Source organism: Diabrotica undecimpunctata, chromosome 2, assembly GCF_040954645.1.
Source record: "Diabrotica undecimpunctata isolate CICGRU chromosome 2, icDiaUnde3, whole genome shotgun sequence".
Taxonomy (NCBI): domain Eukaryota; kingdom Metazoa; phylum Arthropoda; class Insecta; order Coleoptera; family Chrysomelidae; genus Diabrotica; species Diabrotica undecimpunctata.
In genome coordinates, this window is record NC_092804.1 from 136,825,851 (window position 1) to 136,850,533 (window position 24,683).

The window sequence follows — 24,683 nt, forward strand, 5'->3', positions numbered from 1 at the left end:
CAGTGATTTCATCGAAGCCATTGAATACTTAGGTACTATCTACCATCGTTACAGTGGATCCCACCTTAATGTTAGTTATAGTCATGCAAGATTTTTGAATATACTGCTACCACTCGCGGCACCATTTAGTTACATAGTGTTTTTAATAAACTTGGAAGTCATGATTTGGGAAGGTAATAATGGAAGTATAAAAATTGTACCAAGAGTGAATGACATATTTAACAAAAATGCTGTTATTAAGTTCTTTGTATTGGGATTTGTTATTCCTCATGGTGTTTTCCAAAGTGCAGTTAATTTATATGGTATAACGTTCACAGGAATTCAGGTAACTTTTTGATGTTAAATATTTTTTTTTTCACCCTATTCATACTTTTATATGATATTTATGTATATATATATATATATATATATATATATATATATATATATATATATATATATATATTCTTACGACTAACAATCAAGTGATAGCTGTCGGTATTTGGAATCACCCTTAAACCAGAGGTTTGTTAAAAAGTACGTGAGGACAGTTGGGGGTCGAGATGGTTTGTCAAATTAATTAATGTTTTAATGCCAATAAGTTTGTTCAGTATTTTATACATTTTTAATAAAGTTTAAGTTCGTGATCCACGTATTTTAAGAAAACCACAAAACAAATTCAGAAGTGAAACGTCCTAGTGGCCGAGCTCAGATGATTATTATTTGAAAATGCCGAGAATTAAGGGCCAAAACGATTTGCCGACGGATTCTGGAATGTTCCAGAAGATCCCCCCTACCAAGATCCATCATTAATAGCCATGCTGCAGGGTCTGATAAGTACATTGCAAGAAAATTTAACAAATAAGATAACCGAAAACCAGACTGCATTGCACAAAATTGTAAAATAAAACCAAGTTACAATCACGGAATACTTAATTGGTTTTAAAGAAGACATGTTCGACAAATTGACAGGGCTCGAGACGAGGATACAAAAAACTGTTCAAAACTTCGTTCGGAAGTGCGTGATACTACTACACAACTGCGTAAAGAGATACAAGAAACCGCTACTGAGACCACAATGCAACATCGTATAGAAATACAAGAGTTTGTGATTGAGAATACCTCGCAACTGCGAACAGAGATGCAGAAAATTGGCCACAAATTGAGAGATAATGTGGTCAAAATAATGAGTCAGTTAAATGTTACAACTATTCCTCATTTCACACGTCATTTCAACCCATCTAAAATCAAACCACCAATTCGATGGCATGAATATTGGATCAGTTTATATAAAACAGTTTCTTGCAGCTGCACGCGTAGTCAGACAAAGGAAACACCACCGCACTTGCAGTTTCACTTCGAGGAGAAGCCCTGAATGTTTTGCGTTCTGGTGCAGACTACCAGAATAGCTAGGAATAAAACTCTAGGAGATGTCTTGGCTCATGCAGTAGAGTAGGAGGTAGCCAAAACTGCCTCAAAAAGTCACATAAAAATTCGCCAGGTTCAGGCCATCAATGATAATAAAAAAATTGGTGAACTTCTAACAAGACTTGATCAAGAGGCCTCGACAGTCGCTGAAGTACTGGTTAATAATTTGTTCTGTCATTTTGGAGTTCCAAGAGAAATAAACTCCTACCAAGGTCGAAATTTTACATTGAATCAGTCGGATGGAATGGTGGAGAGATTCAACAGAATACTTCAACATCTTCGAATTATTGTCAATAAACATCAAGATAGTTGGAATAACTATATCCAGCTCTTTCTTCTTGCATATCAAGAATCCATCCACAAGTCGACAAGCGAAACACCAGCAAAAATTTTATTTGGAAAAGAGTTATGGTTTGCTGCTGATCTATTATTTGCAACTCATAAGCTCCGTGAAGAATATAACGACAGCTACACCCAAAAGTTATATAGAAGAATTGACGATGTTCATGTGAAGGTTCCAGAACATTTGAAAATGGAGAGCGATAAGATAAAAACTCGATATGACAGACGAACTAACTCTACTGGCTTCAACGAAGGAGATTTGGTGTGGTTATATAATCCAGCGCCTTATAAGGGGCGATGTCCAAATCTACAGAAGTCAGTACGTGGCAGCCCAAATCAATGACGTTGTCTACCGAATCATATGACCAAGAACCAAAATAAACATCGTACATCTGCATTGGTTGGCCCCGTATCGAGGAGACAGTGGACTGGAAGGGTCTGCAGTCTATAGGAGGGGGCAATGTTACGACAAACAATCCAGTGACAGCTGTTGCTATTTGGAATCACCCTTAAACCAGAAGTGTCATAGGATGACATTTTTTTATATATAACATATATATATATATATATATATATATATATATATATATATATATATATATATATGTATATATATATATATATATATTATATATATGTATACATATACTCATAATTTTAGATAAATTTTCAATTGGAGCACCTGAACGCATACACAGCTCTATTAATGAAATTATCACCTTCTTCCATTAATATCGTAGAAAATTATTACAATACTGACTATCAAACAGAAGTTCGTATGAGGCTATTGTATGTATTTCATGAGTATATGAGAGTGAGAAAGTAAGTATAAAAATAAGTCTGACAAGTTATGCCAAAATAAAAATTGTCAAATGCAGTGTGTGTCAGAGCTTTTATTTATTTTATGTCATACTAGTTCATTATCGTTTTTTTATTGCTTAGTTACCAATTACGTAATAGTATACTTTATACTCGTGCGGTCATAAAGTGTAATTTATGGCCACCATAGGCATTGAGACAAAAAAATTTGATAACTTCTTAATAACTACTCTACTATGATAAATTTTCTGAATTTTCGAAAATATTTAGATTGTGAGTACGATAACAAACTGGTATGACATAAAAGTTTGTATGCACCGTGCGCATTAGTAGATGTGTATACCCTCGACATACTTACAAACACTCGCGCCAGAGGACATCGTATTTGTAAGACAGTTGCCCTCGGACATAAACATCTACTTAATGCCCTTGGTACATAAATAATTATATATTGTAGTCTAATGAAAGGAAAAATATTGAAAAAAAAATCGAATAAGTACAAAAAAAATGTCTACTTACATCTATTTATACTCTAACATTCTCAAGTTATTTTTTTATTTACAATTTGCTTCAACCACAGAGGGTTATTAGCATTAAACTGTATTTGCATGAAAAATTAAAGAGAAAGAAAAAGTTAAAATCAAATTTGGTAACTCAGTCCTAGGCACATAAAAAATTAAGACATTTAGATTTATCATTTTCACTTAAAAATTCTTTAAAAGTATTAAGGTAACTGTTGTCGTTCTAATACATCGAGAAGGCAGTAACTGAATTAACCTTTGATTTTGTTGGCATTTTAAGAGTTCGGCCTTAATTTAAAAGAGGACGGATGTTTGGACCAAGTAAAGTACAACTTCTTTAGGGATGTTAATGCACTCAGGGAATCGCTAATGATTAGAGAGTATTTGGTGTCATGTGTGTTGACAAGCAATCATTAATGCCTGGAGGATAGAATAGAGTTCAACGGAGAATATGGAGATTTGGAGAGGGAGCTGGTAGGAACTGTTATAGTTATCTGTTGTAAAAGCCACTCCTACTTAGTTTGCAGATATGAATGCGCCGGTGAAAATAGGAATGTAATCATTAAAAGCATTTAATATCTCTAGTATTTTCTGTTGAAAAATTTTGGCTAGTGTGTCACACTTCTTGAATGCAGAAAGGTTTGTATTACAATCATGGAGAGCAATGGTCCATGGTAACATGTGTTGGCTGACTTTTTGAAATATTGTTAGTGGGAGGAATTATTTTGTCAAGCATTGTAACCTTGCTTTCACTCAATGATAAAACGGAGGATCCAATCTTTTTCCACAATTAAACATCGATGGAAATCTATCTGTAAATTTGTTTTTATAAACAGGTACCTGTAGGTTAGCTGATACCCTTAAGGCATATATGGCTGGTGTTCACCCCTTGTGTAGTGTGCTTTCAGTGCAATTCTAACTGCTGAATGATGTACTGGATCTGGCACTTTCAACAGTGAACCTTTAGCTGAGTTGTAGGCAACAGCACCATAATCTAATTTTGAACGAATTAAGGTTTTGTACACAGTCACAAGAGTCTGAAAATCGGCATCCTCTAGTTTATGAGTGATACTTTTATTAAGTTAATGCCGTTTTGAGCTCAGTCTGAGTGAAGAAAAGTGCAAGACTAAGGGTGGCTGCACACAGAAAGAGCAAAACTGTTTTAGTCAAAAACGTTTTTGTTTGAAACGAAAACGTTTTTGTTTCCACAAGAAACATTTTGTTTTCAGGAGAAACAAAATGATTGCACAAACCATACTGCAATCAGTTTTATTAAAGATGTCGACAGAAAACGACGAAATTGCACTAGTTTTCTGGCAGTGGTTCCTCCTACAGGACAAAAAAACGCAAAATAAGAGACAATTTTGGGTGCATCCTATAAATGAGAAAAGAATCTGGCCTCAATCAGTACAATTAATTTTTCTGCGTCCACTTCCATGATACACACAATATAAACAAGCAAAATATCGCTGTTTCCACATGTGCTTCTTGTTGAGTACTCGAGCGGTTTCAAGAAGGGAATTCCAAAAACACGTTGGGCCTGCGTACATTGAAATGTTTCGACACAAAACGACGATCCGGTAATCAACATCAAACAGACTGACTGAAACTAAATGAGCCTAAACATGCTTTAGACACACGACTAATCAGTGTGCGTCAGCTCATTTCATTTATATGGAAACATCAGTATCAGACTCGTTTAGTCAAAAACGTTTCTGACTAAAACAGTTTTGCTCTTTCTGTGTGCGGCCACCCTAAGAGTAAACCCTTGAGGAATGCCTTTTAATTGGATTTTGGAGTCTTAAAAAACGTTGTTTATTCGAACTTTGAATTTTCGTCTATACAGGAAAACAAGGGGCTAAGAGGTATAAATTTTGAACTTGTTCAAACAAGTTAGAGTCCAAAACCCAGCCACCAAACCACCAAAAGATGTTAAAATCAATTATGTGTAACATCAAAACATGATGTTACATAGAATTTTGTTTCATATTTTTTTCAGTAATTTAGAAAATTAAGATATGTTGGTTTATAAGTTTAATTTGTTCATCTATTTAATTATAAATAACTTATTATTAATTAGATTGAATTAACAATGATGTTTTAATACTTTTTAGTTACTTTAAGTCTATAAAACAACTATACGAATTACCTATTATAATATATCTAGTAGTGTTGACAATATTTCTTATACTAGTCTCTTTTTTATTTGTGGTAAGTTTTTTTAATTTTATGTGTGGTAAGTAACTAATTTTAAATAATTTATATCAGTATTAGGCATTAAGAAATAGGAAATTTTTACTGGCAGTTTTTATTACAATTAAATTTTTATTTAATTATCTGTTCATCATTTTTTAGAGTTATTCTTCTTGATGCGTCTATCAGTGACGAATGTTAAAGATCATCATGGCAATCTTTATCTTGTCTGCAGTAAAGCAGAAAAGCTGCACAGATTATGTGTTGAAGCAGGTTCTGAGGTTCTTTAACCAGGAGGTTTTTCTTTTTCCTTCAAAATATATTTTTCCTTCCAGATGGTTTTTTGAAGGGCATATCTGGATTTATTTTGCATAATGTGTCCAAAATATTGCTGCTTTCCAAATTTGATGATGGTCAGTACTTCTCGGTTTTTCTTCTAAAGACCTTCTCATTTGTGGCTAAGTCAGTTAGTTTAAGGTCCATGATTTAACACCATAAAGAGACAGAGAAGACGTAGCATCGTCGCATTCTTAGTTTTATACCAAGAGAGAGAGGTTGTTGCTCCTGAAGAAGGCTCCGGTCCAGTTAAAGGTGGATCTAGCTTTTCCAACGCGCGCTCTTAGTTCCTGGTTATTGATCCATTCTTCTTTTATTATTATACCGAGGTAGTTGTAGTGCGTTAACCTATCTAATGGGGTTTGGTTGAGGTAGTGTTATTTTTGTGTCTTCTTTACGTTTTATTAAGTCCATATTCTTAACTTTAATATGTAATTCTGTTCCTAAGGACTTCTAAGTTATACGCAAATACTATCTGCACAATGTTATCTGCATATCTAATGTTGTTTAATTGGTAACGCGTTTAGTAGAATTCCTTTTTCAATTTTATGCAAAGCTTCGTTAAATTTTAGAGTAACGATTGAAGATTATAGGAGACAAAATATAACCTTGCTTTACTCCACAGTAACTACTTTCGGGACTAATTTTTTCACTTTCGGGACAATTTTGGGTAGCTAGGTAACTGATTTGAGAATAACATCAACTTTTGTATGAGAGTATTTTATTATGACAACTGTTGTCATTTAAGGTTCGTGTGTTTTCGCTGTTTTTCGTTTTTCAATTCCAAGAAATGGAAATCAGCAGTGAAAGTGAAGCCGAAATGATTCCAAATGAGATTAGGAAAACTGCCAAAGCCGCTATTTATGAATTATTGCCGGCAAAGTCTGGAGAAAAAAAATCTGGAGAAGAGCAGCAGGCAAGTCAAGAAGATTGATCAAATAAAAGGCATATATCGAACACAGTTTAATTTAATCTTGCCCAAGTACTTTCGATCCCTAGATCATCTTCAGGTGCATCTGAAATAAGCCAAGAAACGCTTTTTTATAACTAAAGAAATTGATTAACTTCGATAAAAAATCGGTTGCCTGTAAAGTCGGTTTTACGGGCGAAGATTTTACGTGACAACGTCTTTTTCTCGGTAGAATATTTATTGATATGAATATTATTAAATTGCACAATAGGAACAAGGAATTGAATGAAAATAAGAATTGCACAAATTTTAACTATAGAAATATATTTATTACGATTGATTGCAGAGTGATTTAAACTAATAATTTACTTAACACTATCAACATTTGTCAATAGTATGACATAACCTATAAACTCAGTTTCTCAACTTTTGTGTCAATCTAACAATTAATCAATCAATCATAGTTTACGATAATGAAATATTAGTGTACAATTATTTACCTTTATTGTTGTAGTTGTTGTAAATGACGAATCTAAGCACTTCACATTTTCACTACAGACACAGCTGACGATACTTTAACCACACGTGTGAACTTGTATTATGACGCTTTCTCGGTTTTCCAACGCCAAGAACGCTCGAGAAAGACAGAGACACAAGCACGCACCGATTCAACGCGCCTAATTCTCTAGTGCTGCGCGCGCAGCGGACCGATCATGTTTGAGTGGGAGTGAGACGCAAGGCATTCGCCGGTCCGGCGGGCCTCTCTCTCGTTCGGTGACTCATCGTAACAGACGTGAGCGGGCGTTACACTTTTTCATGAGTGACTCCGAGCCACAACCTAATTTAAGACGTTGTCACGTCAAAACTCGAAGTTTATGGTTGATAAAGAGTTTTTATGTGATTAACGTTTGTAGACTTACTTCGTCAATTGCGGCCTATCCGACAAGAACAAAATGTCATAAACATATAATTTTACACGATCTAAGGATCTGATCTAGGGATCGAAAGTACTTGGGCAAGATTAAATTAAACTGTGCTCGATATATGCCTTTTATTTGATCAAAGTTCATTTATTCGAGCATTCAACCTTATATTTAAATCAAGAAGAGATCGGATACCAAATGAGAGAATACGAGAAATGATGGGAGTCAAGCATACAATAGTTGATGACATAAAAACAAAACAGTTAATATGGTACGGCCATGTACAGTGAATGCCAGATGGCAGGATTCCGAAACAGATTTTGACGTGAACACCACAAGGAAGAAGAAAAAGAGGAAGGCTGAGAAGAAGCTGGAGAGAGGGAATTGCAAAAGAATTAGAGGAAAGATAAATCCCTCCAGGATTATGGTTAAATAGAGAAGAATGGCGGTTAGGAGTCGGAAGGCGTCGGAGAACACTGTGAACCGATAGTAGTAGTAGTAGTGCCGGTAAAGTCAAGAAAGAGGTATGAATTGGTCTACGATTTATTTAAAAAATGGAGCAATAATAAAAATGTACATACTATAAATGAAGAAGCCATTCTTGCATATCAAATGGAAAAATCTAATATCTTGAAGCAATCAAGCCTTTGGAGCAATTACTCGATGCTTAAGTCCACACTTAACATTAAAAATAATATAGATATAAGCTATACAAAAGTTATTGTTTTCCTAAAAAGAAAATCCACCCGCTACAAACCAAAAAAATCGAAAGTATTGAATAAAGAAGAAAGATAAATTTTTATCAGAAGCTGAAGATAAGATCTTCTTAATGACAAAGGTTATATAATTAAATCAAATTTCTCTTTTTTTATTATTTTTTTTTTTGTAAATTTTAGGTTGCATTAATAATTGGTTTGACAGGCGCTTGTCGTCGTAAAGAGCTTTGCAAAATGAGTTTAGATGATAAGATAACGATGTTAGTGATTAAAATTTGTAATTCTAACACGAATATGGAAAGAACCTTTATGGTTATTGGAGAAAATAACATTTCTTATACAGAAAATATTTATCATTACGTCAAGCAAACACACCGTATCGTAGATTTTTTGTATATTACAAAGAATACACCGGGCACTGTCTACAAAGGAGCTCAGCCACTTTACTGGATAATAGTGGTGGTACTTTAGCCAACTTGAAAAGAGACGGAGGATGGAAATCAACTTATGTAGCAGAGGGATACGTAGAAAATTCTTTAAGAATTAAAATTCACACAGCTTCACAGATTGAAAATGGCCGCAACCAAGTTAATATCTCAAAAAATAGTAAAAGTACTGACACGTCTAACACTAATTTCAATCCTGCCACTTTTGTTAATATTCCTAACAATCTCAATGTAAATAATTGTTATAATTGTGTTATTAATATTCATAAGTAGATTTTTCTAATGTTGAATTCACGAGAGTAACTTTAAAGTGTTTAATAAAAGTTTATAAGTAAAGTTTATCCATATATTCTTTTTAACACACAAAACGGCTGCAGAAAAAATATTATACATAGCATGATCCAAAAGTCATTTTACGAGACTCGCAGGATTCCAGGGCGAGCCGTAGGCGAGTCTCGAAAACTTTTTATTCGTCTCGTAAAATATCACTTTCGGAACTTGTTACGTAAATTACTATTAAAATATTTATTTTTTAGAACAACTGTATACATGCACAATCTATTTTGTTTATGACTGTACTGGTGATAGGACTGTTTAATATTTTAAATGAATTATATGGAGAGCAATTTACAAACCAGGTAAAGTATGTTTATTTTTTTTAATGGCATTGTCAATCAGTCAGTTACAGTATGACTAATACACAGTAACTAATATAGCTTCTTTTCACATCATCAGTGTGTTTAAAAAACGGTATACATAATAGAATTTAGAATACTTTTTTTTGTATTACCCCCTTTTTATCTATATTTATCTACAAACAAGATGATGAGGTTCTCAGAGTTCCATAGCAAACTCTTGAGCAGCTATCTACTCAATCTGACAGCTGTTTTGCTATAGACTGTCCAAGTTCAGATAAGAGACCAACGATATCAAACGGGGCCTGTATATTAAGATCATGTAATTATTGAATAAAGTAATTTGTTTCATCCTTTTATTTTTGGAATTAAAAAAAATGATCTAAACACCTCTTTTGTCACAATTTTGACAATGATCACTTTCGAGAACATGAATTTTATGTAGATATGTGGGATAACAGGCGTGGCCAAATCAAAGACGTGTTACAGTTGTGATATATTTTCTTGAATAATGATATGGCTGGAACCACGTTCTATTCGTTATTTGATTTTGTATACTACAGTATGTCTTGATTCCTTATTCAAGACATACGGTAGTATAAGGAATCAAGACTTAAGGAAAAGGAATCAAGACTTAAGGAAGAGAACAGGTATCAGTGATGTCGTCGAACGTATAGCCAAGCTGAAATGAAATTGGGCAGGTCACATAGCGAGACTGAAAGACACAAGATGGACCAGAAAACTAATTGAATGACGCCCACTAAAAGACAAACGCAGCAAAGGACGACCACCAACACGCTGGATGGACGACATTAGACGAATATCCAAGAAATGGCAACAAGAAGCACAGAACCGTGAAGGGTGGCGAAAAATGAGAGAGACCTATGTCCAGCAGTGGACAGAAGAGGTTGCATGATGATGATGATGACTACAGTATGTAGAAGGGTTGGTGCAGGTATGTTGTGGCCAACATTCGTTCCAAATTTTGAGACATTTTATTTTAATATAAACTATTGCATCACACAAACTTACAGGTAGTTTATTGGTCATCATCATCATTCTTCAAGCCTCCTCAAGAATTTCTCTCCAGTCGCCCCTATCCATCGCTTTTCTCCGCCAATCACGTATTCCCGTATTTCTCATGTCTTCATCGATGTTATCCAGGAACCTTGTTCTGGGTCTTCCTCTTCTTCTCTGACCAAGAGGTCTATCAAGGAGCGTTTTTCTAGCTGAGTCATTTTATTCCATCTGCATTACATGCCCTATCCACCTCGGACGTCCTATCTTAATATGTTTTACGATATCAGGTTCCTGGTATATTCTATAAAGTTCGAAGTTGTATTGTCTTCTCCACACTCCATTGTCATTTACTGCTCCACAGATTCGCCTTAGTACTTTTTTTCATAACATCCTTACGTTAGGTTTACCGGTAGTTTATTGGTCACACTATTTTTTACACTTTTTTTGCCAACATATCCACATACCCGTTATGCTCAATAATGAGAAAAACTAAACACATTCAGAAGAAAACATGAGTAGACTACTTTCGATACCTATCTGCCGGGATCGGCAATGAAGGTGACTGTAATGAACCACCAACACCAGAGGTGACGACAAACGAAGAAATAAATATTGAGGTGGAAGAGGTAAAGGAAGCATTAAGGAAATTAAAAAATATAAAATCACCAGGAGAAGACAAAATACCCAACGAACTCCTAAAGTACGGAGGACCAGATCTGACCAAATAACTATTAAAACTAATCCAAAAAATAATAGAACTAAACAGAATTCCTCAAGAATGGAGATCAAGCATTCTAATACCTCTCTTTAAAAAGGAAGACAAATCGGACCCGGAAACTTACACATGAATTAATTTATTAAATACAACACTAAAATTAACAACCAAAGTGATACCAAATAAACTGAATTTAATTATAACACTAGCAGAAGAACATTAAGGTTTTAGGTCGGGAAGATCATGCACCAACGCTATATATATAATGATGCAAGTACAAGAGAAATTATTAGAATACAACAAACTGGCATATCTATGTTTCGTGGACCTTAAGAGGGCATTTGACCAGGTCAAATTAAAATACGTTATCCACCCACTGTACGCAAAAGAGATATATCTAAAAATAATCAAAACGATCGAAAATATCTACCAAAATAACACAAAAAAAGTAAAAGCAGAATAAGAACTAACCGACCCTATTGAAGCTGGCAATGGGATAAGACAGAGAGACTCCCTGAGTCCTCTATTGTTCAACCTGATTATGGATGAAATAATAAAAAAAGTAAGAACTAAAAAAGGATACCAAATGGGAGAAAAACAACTTAAAAATAATCTGCTATGCAGACGACGCAATACTCTCTCAAAGTGAACATGATTCACAACGTATGCTGCACCAATTTAATATAACCGCCAGAAAATTTAACATGTTAATTTCCCCAAAAAAAGACAAAATGCCTGGTTACAACAGCAAATTTACTAAGATCTAAATTGGAGCTGGAAGGTCAGATAATAGAACAAGTGATGGAGTTTAAATATCTAGGCATCACATTATCTAGCTAGAGGAAGCTCGAAACTGAAGTGGAAGATCAAGTGAATAAAGCAAACAGAGCCGTAGGCTGCCTGAATGAAACAATATAGAGAAATAAAAATGTCGGGAAAGAAACGAAAGGCACAATTTATAAAACAGTCATCATATTAATAAAGACGTACGCGGCAGAAACAAAACCTGACACACAGAGGACAAAAAGGATGTTAGAAATAGCAGAGATAAAAACACTTAGAAAAATTGATGGTAAGACACTATGGGATAGAGCTAGAAGTACAGATATACGACGTAGATGCAAGGTGGAGAACATCAAAAACTGGGTAAGAAATAGAAGCGTAGAATGGAACGATCATAAAGACGGCAAGAAGCGGTTCCTCAATAGGAAGACGATCAGCATAAAGACCACGAAAACGATAAAACGACAACTTACTAGAGGCACATTGAAAACAGACATAGTCATGTCTAAAAAAGAAGAAAAAGAAATTTAAGAAAATTAATGTTTTTGTTAACTATTTTGAGTTCTAAAATGCGTTTTTTATTGCATATGTGATATAATTAAAGGAGTAGCTTGAGTACGACAAAATCACGGAATTTAAAACAGACAGTCCGATATAATGATTGCAGAATCAATTGTAGACTGTGTTAAAAATTGTCAAAGCTTCGTAGATTACAATAGCTTCAACACTAAATATAGAAAATATGTTATTCAGTTTGTAGAAGTAATTAATATTTTTGAGGGAATATAAAAATTACATCCCACACAACCCTTGGACTTGGAAGCATCGATATATGTTGCCACAAATTCTTCGAAGCTTACAAGTATTGAGTATAATAAGTTATTATCAATATGAAAATTATCGCTATATGAAGGTTTTACAATCACTATATTTAGAAAGAATAAATTGTAATCATAAAGATCTAACAAAGTTAAGCTGGGATAATATAAATCACTGAAGGTATCTTGATTAGATTAAATTGCGATGCACAGTAGTGGAGAATTTTTCTTCGATCAATATTTATTTGTAAGATCTTGTTCATTTAATACTCCTATATTTGAATATAGATTATTGTTGGTTCTGGATATTTTAAGAAGAAATTTGTCTCTAAGGAACTGCCTTCTGTGATTTAAATGAGGCTGAATAGCTTGTACATGAAGAGGGTTGACTGGAGTTGTTTTCATGGCACCAAGACATACACGGAGGACTGAGTTCTGCAAGATATCTATTTTATTTAAAATTTGTGGACTAGCAGAGCCATACAAGATACATCCATAATCCAATATGGACCTGATATGGGTACGATGGAATAGTAAAGTGGTTCATGTTAATTTCCTTTCAATTACCATGCCAAAATATTTGACGGAGACTTTAAGGGAAAAATTATAAGAACCTAGGACAATGTAACTTAATTTAGGTATGTTGTATCTACTAACAACACAAACTTTAGACTTAAAAGGTTTAGTAGGAAATCTTAAAACCATTGAATGTTAACCATTCATGAACAACACCAAATAAATGAAAATCATAAGATTATATGACACTTTTGTAGTGACCTTGTAGAATTTTCTAGCCACAGTCATCAAATTCTAAGTATAATGTTTACATCACGTATAATGTTTAAATTTCCATCAAATATTTATATTTCGTTTTAGTTAAATAGTATGTATAGAAACCTTATATGCTGCAATTGGTATGACTGGGATAACAGCAACAAAGACTATTATTGATGCTACTAATCATTTTAAAACAAAATTTTACAAGCAAATGGTTGGGTTATTTTAATCCTAATCGCCAAACGCTCCTAAAGGTAAATTCATAAAAGTAGTCATAAAATTCTATTTACTTTAGTGCATTTTCTCATCTGGAGAATTATTTTTGTTTAAATTTAATATCTTTAAATGTTTTTAAATTTATTTTTATTTTTAGATTTTTAAACTTGTGTATAGTGTCGCAACTACTTTTCAAGCAGTACAAAAGTAAAAATGTTAAATGCTGGAAGCTACGAAATAGTAATCACAGTATCATTGTATAAGATTTAATTATGGTATAATAAAGAAAAATATTAAAGTCTAAAGACGTTTTGTTACTTCCTATTGTAGCTGCGAGGTGTCTTGTTCAGACAAATGGCGACATATTTATTTTGAAGTAACAGGTAATGAGCTGATCAAGGAAACTTATTGTAGCCGTCGTAAAACTAACTGGAAAAGAGGTATCCCAAAAGCGCACTGGTATAATAAAAAGATTGCAAATTACAGAATTCTGACAGAATTCTGACGAAATTTTAATGCGCTAAAAGATCAGATCAGCGGTGCGACTATCGCAAATTTCTGACTGTATATAATAGGCAACTGAGAAATGTAAAAAACAAAACGCTGAGAAGGTATCGCGAAGAGATAAAATATACTACAGAAATGTTTGGGCTCCATAAAGTTTTCTCAAGGGACGCTTGGTTTGTATATTCTCACCCCAAAAACAGTCAAGTGGACACAGAATGGTGAGTAGACCCTGCAGTTTTCTGAGTCTATAACAAAACTGATACCACTAGATGTACGGCAGCACAGTGAACTGGAGATCATAACTCATAGTTCTAGGGAAAACTGGCGTGTGGAAAAAGAAGTGTTAGATCAGGAGAAAATCAAATAGGTCATAAACTCATTTGGGTTTTATAAATCACCGGGTCTGAACAGGAATTATCCAATACGTTTGCAGAAGGGAAAAATGATGTATGTATGAGAGTATAATACTACATACTAGCTTCATTATCATCATCACCCAACCCTTTGCCTCCCTCATTTTTGTCCATTGTGCTCTATATTGAGCAATGTTCATCCAATTTCTTAACATTTTCTTGGGATCGTCAGTCCAACGAGTAGGAGGTCTTCTTCTACTTCTTCTGTCTAATCTCGGCCTCTACTTAAGCAATCTCTTGGTTCACCTTTCATCACTGATTCGAACGTGTCCGGTAAGTTTCATTTCAGTGTGACATTTCGGCAAATTACATCGGTAACTGTTCTTTGTATTAAGTCTTCATTTCTAACTCGGTCACGAAGCGATATATACAGCATTGACCTTGTTATTTTCCTCTGAGCTATTTGCAGCGTTTTAGAAGTTGTAGAAAAGTTGTTCAAAGAAATTGGTATATCGCTTTTAAAGATGTCTAAGAGTTTTCCATAGAATGCCTATGCTAGGTCTATTCTGCTTCGTAGTTCGCATGTTTGGTTGTCTCTTGTGATCTTTATTTCGTGTCCAAGGTATATGTATTTTTCCACCAGCTCTACTTCGTTGTCTCCAATATTAGTATTTCCGCTAGGTACTAGGTTTATCATAAATTTTATTTTGGAGATGTTTATTTTAAGAACCTCACTGGCACACACTAACTGAAGTTCATGAAGTATTGTACATACCTCCTTGAGGTTGTCCGAGAACAAAACTATGTCGTCTGCGAATTTCAAATTTGTTAATATCGTACCATCAATCTTCAGGCCCTTCTCTTTCCAGTTAGATTTTCCACAAGCATATTCTAGTACAGTGGTAAATAGTTTAGGCGACAATGTATCGCCCTGTCGGACTCCTCTACCGATTGGAATATATGTAGTTTCACTGACGTAGTTGCGTTCGTATATGTACAGGCTAGCTTAGGACTGGAGTCATTTTAAAAGCATGAGGGCTTGTAAGGGTGGCTTTTATAGCCAAAATTTGAGTAGTAAATAGAGATTGTGACATGTATACCAGAATTAGAAGTGCATAAATTATCCATTCTGTCTTTATGTATATCGATATATCGATCAAAGCAGAATTTAAGACTTAAGATTTGCGAAAAACTGCTGGCGGATTTTAACCACTTTAATCAATGTCAATTTATAGAATTGCTCTTCCTCTTCTTCTGGGTTACACACACTTGTAAAACATTTAATGTGAGATAGTAACGGAGTAGTATTCAGTTGGATTATTATTAGTCTTTCAGAAACAAGTGTAACATTTGTAACATATTGACGTAATTAAGGACACACGATTATTCCACCCCATACACATATTGACCGTCATAATTTCCTAAATAGTATATCATATGGTTCTCAACAATACAAGCACTACTATTTGCAACCTTATTTCGCTTATGGCTATTATAACTATTCGAAGTCTCGTCATTTCTTGAATGGTATTATGAAGTTTTCTAGAATGATACATTGTCTCTACATTGCAGGTAGATATTTTAGTAGTCAACTCTAAAGTTCTTAGAGACACTTTTCCAATTCCGCCAATACAGGTTTTACTGAGTTACGACCTGGAAGGCCCTGGGATCTAAAGGTGGATTACCCCTGCTGCCGAATCTTGGCTTCCCGATTCCATGATTAGTAAGTGTTTCCACTTTAGTTGTATTTCCATGATAGCTTTACTAGAGATATTATCACGGACCTTCAATTCCTTCTGCATTCTGATGTCATTGACCACTTTCTTTATTCTTCTGACTTCGATACCAACTACTCAATCTTAGGACAACAGAGTGCCCTTCCACTTAGCAGCTCATCCGCCTGAAGCCGTTGGCCAGTAAATTATGGATTGCTTATCCCGGCAAATACTCGGACGTCAAAGCCTCGTTAGTTATCTAGCAATATAGACTATACCTATGTTGTTCATCAATATCCCATTATGCCCCTGGATTAAAAAAAAAACGTCAAAACAAATATAAAATGAAATGCTCATTATAATCAATTGTGGTTTAATCCCACATAAAATAATATTTAACGTACCCAACAGATTTTGAAAAAATTGCTAAATACTACTTTTACGAATCAAATCTTGAAAACTTTATAATAAAAATAGACTTAATCTTTTGCACAGATAGACAGTATTTCATCTAGTAAAGCAAAAAATATACTTTTAAATGAGTCGGGTATGACTTAAAATAAAATAAATTTCATGATTCATAATTTTTCACGACAAAATAATATGTAAACCATAAACTAAACGGAGAAATAAACATAAATGGTATTTACTAGTTTAGAAATAATAGAATTTCAATATATAACTATTTTGCATTATTGTAATCATATTTATTATTCCTTTCTCAAATTAAACCAATTTCTTCTATTCGGATAGGAATAAGAGGACATGTATTATTAATATAGTTATATTTATTTTTATAAACTTACCAGTTCCAGAAAGTTAAAATTTAGAATAGCTGATGATATGAAGGTTCCAAATCGATGGTCTACGATGATCAAAAAGATACAAATGGTTCTCATTCCGTACAAAATGCTTAATGCAGGATTAGACTCATCTGCACGATTTAATTCAAGAAAATTTTTTCTTGCCGAAAAAGCCATAATAAACTTGGACGAACGTGGTTCTGTAAGAGAAGATAATACATTTTTTGATTAGAATACTCTGCATTATATAAGCCCAATTACTTAAATGGTATTAAACTGATAAAGTTTAGTGGTGCGGTTAGTTCAAAGTATTAAGAAATTTCAACTTGACATTATTAAAATAATATATACTGTAGTGTAGTATAAACAATACAAATGAATGACCAGACAACATGACACGATACCCAAATTAGACAAGACGAAATGCTCGGGTTTGTTCGGAAAAATATTTCCGTAAAATTTTTTTTGCATAATCACTTTCATGAGATGTTCACAAGAACAAAAGGCAAAATGTGCCAACTGTCAAGGGCAACATCCAGCTAGTTTTAGAGGATGTCCAAAAATACCTGCCTGGGGTAGACCCAGAGTACAAGTAACACCAACCAATAACAGGGTGCAACATCCAACAAGAACAAATGGGTAGTCATATGCTCAAGCAACAATAACACCAGAAACAGAAAATACCATCCTATTTTCCAAAAAACAGCAAGATGGACTAACCCACATGGTGGAAGAAATAGTCACCAAAGTGGTGTATGAAGCGATAGGGGGGATAAAGATAGTACTGAAATAAGGTACGAAAAAAGGGGATACTTGAAGATAGGCTCCTGGAATCCAGGCGGTATAAGAACAAAAATGTAAATGTTTTGGACGAATTAATCAACAGACACGAAATGGACGTCGTAGCAATACAGGAAACTAAATTGACGAACAGCATAAACAGGAGGCACTGCTATCCCAGTGAGAAAAGGAATTCCACACACCAGAATACTAACACCACAACTAAACACTATGGAAGCAACTACAATTAAAGTACAAATGAGGCAAGAAGATATCAGAATCACCTCTGCATAGGTAAGGCCACGAGATCCTATAATAGACGATGATCTGAATTCGTTACTGAATATAAAAGAGCCGTCCATAATAATAGGAGACCTAAATGCGAGATTCCCAAACTGCAACGATAGAGCTACGAACAAAAACAGAAGATTACTGAACAAATATCTAGCAAACAATGAAGACACAATGGTAATAGGGCCCATCGAACCGACACATTTCCCAGGAAATGCTCAACCCACCCATCTAGACATAGTAGTAGTTAAAAATCTAGGACTACAGACCAAGATCAAAACATTAAACAAAGGATCACAACACCACAACCCCATACTACTAGAAATAGGAACATGGGAAGAAGACAACACAACAACAAGAAAAAGAAAGAAAACAAAGTGGACAAATTACAAAAGACTTGTAATATTGGAATCAACAACGTCCCAGTGATAAACAATCCACAAGAAATAGAAGAAAGAGTCCTAGAGTTCGAAAACATCGTTCAAGAAGCACTCAGAAATAGTACTACTGAAGAAGAAATAGACATACACATGGGAAGGTTTAGATACATATATAGGAAATCAAAGACAAGATAAGAGAAAAGGACAGAGTCAAAAAGAGAGCTAGAAGGACAAGAAACTAGGAGGACAAAAACAGGGCAAATCGGCTAGAGAGAGAAGTGAAAACAGCCCTAGCAGAACACAAAAGCTGACAATGGCTGACAATGTCTTGAGCCACGTTTAAGAAATGGAGGAAAAAGTTCCAAACATGCAAAACATATGGAAACTACAAAAAATACAAAAATGTATCATTTTTGATTATTATATAGATATTAATTTATGGGTATCTGGTACGTGAATGTTTTTAATTTTAGAAATATCTTTATTATAATAAGGATTTTTATTTGTGACATTAGAGAACAACACAAATAACAACAAACCCAACAGTATCAAAACTAATTACACAACTCTTCCATATATAAAAGGTTTATCCGAACAATTAACAAATCTTTTAGCCAAACATAATATAACAGTGGCCCACAAAGGCAACAACCTTTTAAATAAATAGTTCAGAAAACTAAAGACACAAACTCCAAAACTTAAAAATCACATGTTGTTTACGAGATACCATGTATTAACTGTGAAGGTGTCTATATCGGTCAAACTAGTCAACTGCTTCAATCCAGAATTCGTTCTCACAAATATGACAAGAACAACGTCACTGCGCTCACAAAACATGAAAGTGAGAAGAAGCATAACATCAAAATTTTAAAAACAGAACAAAACAAAAAGAAGAGGGAGATATTCGAATCAATAGAAATAAAAAGAAATACCAACGCAATAAATGACAAAAAAGATATACAAAGCCTAAATAAAATATATTTCAATCTGATTTAAATAATAATAGATATAACACCATAAAAAGCCCTTAAAGTCATAACATATCTCCACTTTACCTTTTTCGAAAACATCAATGATACGCTCATATAAAAATAATTATATACTAATGACAGTAAACCATGAGATATCAGATATCAACTTTTATTTGTCAGTTCATTAATGTCTGTGTCCCGTTTTACGTTTCAGTAAGTCGTATATATATATATATATATATATATATATATATATATATATATATATATATATATATATATATATATATTTTACAATATATGTACATTTTAGAATCTTGACAAAGGCAAGGATTTCCTGCCGAAACGTTGATTGCTATGGAAAATAAAATCTAGTTCCACATGTAATATATATTTTATTGAACCTAAACCCAAGAAATACTAATTTTATATTATATATATATATATATATATATATATATATATATATATATATATATAAATATATAAATATATAAATATATAGATATATAAATATATATACCTAAATATATATATATATATATATATATATATAATATATATTTATATATGTATATATTTATTTATATATATATATATATATATATATATATAAATATATAAATATATAAATATATAGATATATAAATATATATACCTAAATATATATATATATATATATATAATATATATTTATATATGTATATATTTATTTATATATATATATATATATATATATATATATATATATATATATTTATATATATATATATATATAATTTTTAGGTCAATTTTCAAATTCGGACATTGTTGAGGTATAAATTAATAAAGGTCAATATAATGTAAAATTTGCTGTAAGTTTGATAAATTAAATTAAATATATAATACTCACTCACTTTTAAGCAGTTTTTTATCTTTCGACTGAGATAATTTGCTGTAATCGTAGATAGTAGCTGCTATTACCATGGTACATAGCAAAATAACAAGGAAACTAAAAAATTAAATATGCGTTAGGTTTTTCATAATTATATAAAAGGATAAAATGTTTAATAGTTATTTATGCACCAAAGTTATTATTCAGATGATTACGCCTGGAGAGCAACATAATTCAGCCAGCAGGGATGGATACTTCTGGATGGGCGTAATCATCCGGTAACACCAGTGGGACATACAAGATTTTATTTTTCACTCTACATAATATAAAAATTAAATTTAAGATGGTTTGACTTTTGATTTTACTGCAGCTACAAAATATATAGGTATGCATATTTTTAGTAGTCTATGACAAATAAAGTTTTTGAAGTAGTCTATGACAGTTTTTGATTTTTTTATGTGTGCTGATTATGTAGTTGTCAGTTGAATTTATATTTAGTTATGGATTTACCAGAAAATATTCGACAAAGTGCAACAAAGGCAAGAGAAAATTTATTGCCGCTTCAATCCAAGCCCTTGTACGACAAAGAGTAAAAAATATTTATTCAGTGGAAATTAAAAAATAAAATAGCTGACATAAATGAAACCATAATATTATCTTACTTTTAGCAATTTGTATGTTAATTTTTTGTTCCTTTTTATGTATAACTCACGTTCTGATTGAATTAGTTTTGTATGAAAAGTATTCTCCAAATAAATTCCTTGTTGACTAAATATTCCATTTTGAAATCCACAATAATTTTTAACGAAAATGCTGATATTTCCCATTTTTAAGATTAGAAAATGTTAGTTCTATAATATTTACTCCTTCGAAAATTGTTTAAAACAAAAAAAATTTCCGTTTGTTTTTTTTTTCTTGGACAAGGCGTTAGAAGCCGTAACGACTGCTTATTATGCCCTAGGATATAACAAGTGTGTTTATAGTAACCGTATCCATGGTAAAATAAACAAATAATATGCAAGTAATAAATAAAATAAAATGTCAAGATGTTTATTAAATGTGATAAAATTCTTTATACATTCTTTAAAAGTTTTAAACTCTTAAACGACTAGCTAAGCTAACACACATTTCTATAAAATTTATTATTTTCAATTTATTTAGCTCTTTATCAAAAAAATTGTCGGCTAATTACTCAAAGTCTAGCTTAGAGAATATAAGTTCTAGTTCCAAACAACACTCAGTAAAGTTTACGCAGAATGGAAATGAAGCCATTAAGCTTGACGTACACTATAGTTCTACTCTCGACAATCTCGGCTCATTAGAATCGAAATGTATTCCCATTTTTCCCGCTCATCTTATGATCATAATACAGTATTTTTTCGTAAGTTGATACAAAACGTATTTTATGTTTTTATTACAGAAATAACTTGGAATTTATTGTCAATTAGAAACAATATGTGATTTAATCACTGTGTAGTAAAAACTAATAAAACGATGTTATTTTTATCAATATTATGATTTTTAGATCTTAATATTACATAGATGCTTGCTATTTATGTTTCTGTCCTAGGCAACGCTAAGTAATAACAACTGACATCTGACATTTGTACTGGAAAGTTTGATATTTTTAAGCATATGTGCACTCAAAAGATTTTAAACTATGAACAATAATTATGTTGTTAACAGTGGCTAAAAAAAATTGTCTCGGCCAAAAATGGAATTAAACCGTGCGCACGAACATTTTCGTGAGATAATTATTTATCATAAGTTTCTAGAGAGCTAACAAAGCTCTTTTCAGAACGAATCCGTAAAGGTCGGCCATAATCGGCTGTTATACCAGAAACCATCGATGCTGTATATGTACTGATAGAGTAAGGTCGTCATGTGGCATACCTTAAGATTGATTCATCTTTGGGCATTAGTATGACAAGCATCAATAAGATATTGCATGATCATTTGGTTTGAAAAAGATTTGTTCACATTGAATCACAGATAATCTGTCACAAGATCAAAAAGAGGAGCGTGTCAATTGGTGCAAGGATATTTTGAAGAAAGGAGATTCCGGTGCATCAACTGCTGTGTATAACACCTACACTTGTGAAGAAACATGGATTTATGCATGCGAGCCCGAAACAAAACAGCAATCGACCGTTCCAAGATGAACCAAATCCAACAAAAAGTTGTCACGTGGAAGAAGCACATCGAAACAAATTGTCTCTTCTTTCTTTGGTATAAATGGTTATGTAGCTACAGAGATGTTACAAAAACGTAAGATGGTCAACTCTAAATGTTATACAATATTTGTTTGCCATAAGTATTCAGTGAAATTCGGAATAAAAATGAGCACAGACGAATCATTCTTCACCACGACTAGTGTTGCCCAAAATCGGTCTTGGTCTTGCAGTCTTAGCCTTGTTCTTGCGTTTTCGTAAGAACAAGACCAAGATTCAAACCGCCTAATTTTAGCAAGACCAAGACCAAGACTGACCGTGCAAGATTTGAGCAAGAACAAGACTAAGCCTACAAGACTCTTGCGTCTTGCAGTTATGACTGAGTGTTGTTTTAGGGAGTATAGTAGTTCGGGTATATGCTTAGAGGCTCTATGAGATGCGAAAAAATATGTACCAAAAATTTGGAAAATTGGACTTGTGCGCATTACGATCAATACCATAAAAATACACAGCGAATCAAAATATTTATTAAAAGAACACTTGAGACATTTGACACGTACTCCGAAGTCATAATCACAAGGCAAAAATAAAATATTATGTATATTCTTTCCCAGCAGACAACTTCTTCGCTCTCAAATTAATTGTACAGACTTCCTCTAATCATAAAATAAACTTTTTGCGTTGCAATGCCGACAGTAACATCGTATCGAAACTTTTTAAAACTATGTCACCTTAGCTTATAAAAAATATAATAAATTAATAATAACATAACATTATATATTTTTATATATTTATAATTAATAATAATAACAGATAATGTCGGTTACCGTGTAAACAAAATACCGAAATATTTAAAGTAACGAAGTAACGATATATAATTCTCGGTTTGGTATTCGGTACTTAGGGTATTGGATAAAAACGGATATATTTTTTGACATCACTAAACTTCATTTCCAATTGAGCTTTCCTTCGAATCTAATGTAACAATTGTTTTACATCTAATCTTAAAATACAGTCAAGTTCATGGTTTGAAAAATTTGTTTTTTTTTGTGTTTTAATCATGTTTTAGCACATGTAGGCTTATTAAATGCAAACGTTTATTAAGAAACAAATTGACTCCCGTGGGATACAGTAGATAGCTCAGTTAGTTAGAGCATAGGCACGGATCGCTTAGATCGTGGGTTCAAACTCCACCCGATGTCAGTTGTTTAGACATTTATTAATTTGGTTGGTCTTTATTACGGCTATGTTAATTCAAACTTAAAATGTACCTACTCTGTTATGTTGTTTTAAGATCTAAAGTAACGTTTTAGTAAATAACAGTAGGCTAATGGGTAACTGCGAGACTTGCAAGACTCTTGCTGCAAGACCAAGACCAAGACCGGGAGTGCAATACCAAGACCAAGACCAGGTGTATTGGCGCAAGACCAAGAGTCTAAGTCTCGTCTTGTTCTTGCATTTGGGCAACACTAACCACGACAATGCAAGTTTACACATATCAGCACATACAACGGAGTTTTTGACCGGCCAAAACATCGAATTAACGGGTCATCCTCGTACAATCCTGATTTGGCACCCAATGACTTTTTTGTATTCCCGCACATTAAAAATAAATTACGTGGTCAACGATTTTCGTCGCTTATGAAATTTAAGGCGTTCAAAACCGTTCCAAAAAATTATTTTGGAGTTACCTCAATCTAAGTGGAAAAAGTGCTTCGAAAATTGGTTTAAACGCATCTAAAAGTGTATTTATTTTTATGGAAAATATTTTGAAAAGTAATAAAGCTATTTTTGACCACAAATACTTGTTTTTTATATTGTTAGGCCAGAAATATAAATAGCAGCCTCTCTTAATATTACCAGTACCGACATAAGGCGTAAAAGAAATTATCTTGAACTGGCTTGTTATTGGAATTCTACAGACATGGCTAGAACAGTTTAAAAGGCTGTAATACTGCGGTGGGGAAAGCAATGGAAAACTATCGCACTATCTATTTTCCTAAGGCAACCAAATGGTTGAGAATTCTACACATACGTCCGTTAGTACGGGGCACCCTTTTAGTGGGGTGACGGTGCAAAGAATGTCCTCGTCAGCTAGTAAATAAAAACCATTCAACATTCGAAAGAATGATACTCGAGTAACTACTTGGAACATTAAAGTCTTTATAAACCAGAAAAACTAGACAACGTTGTATTCGAGATGCATAGACTGAATGCCCAAGTATTAGGACTAAGTGAAACCCGATGGCAAAATTCGGGAA

General features: G+C 33.2%; 1 protein-coding gene and 1 long non-coding RNA gene across 2 annotated transcripts in view; one reads left to right on the forward strand and one right to left on the reverse strand.

Moving 5' to 3' along the window:
• LOC140434930 (nose resistant to fluoxetine protein 6-like) overlaps positions 1 to 24,683 on the reverse strand; it is a 141,726-nt gene that overhangs the window by 101,478 nt on the left and 15,565 nt on the right. The window contains exons 4-5 of the mRNA XM_072523569.1: positions 20,274 to 20,368; positions 16,959 to 17,155 (exon numbers count right to left, since the gene is read on the reverse strand). Of these exons, the coding sequence (XP_072379670.1) occupies positions 16,959 to 17,155; positions 20,274 to 20,368 (292 nt within the window). The remainder of the gene's footprint in view (positions 1 to 16,958; positions 17,156 to 20,273; positions 20,369 to 24,683) is intronic.
• On the forward strand, positions 205 to 13,570 carry LOC140434932 (uncharacterized). The gene is made up of 3 exons (XR_011950096.1): positions 205 to 325; positions 9,150 to 9,251; positions 13,461 to 13,570. It is a non-coding gene; the product is annotated as an uncharacterized lncRNA (long non-coding RNA).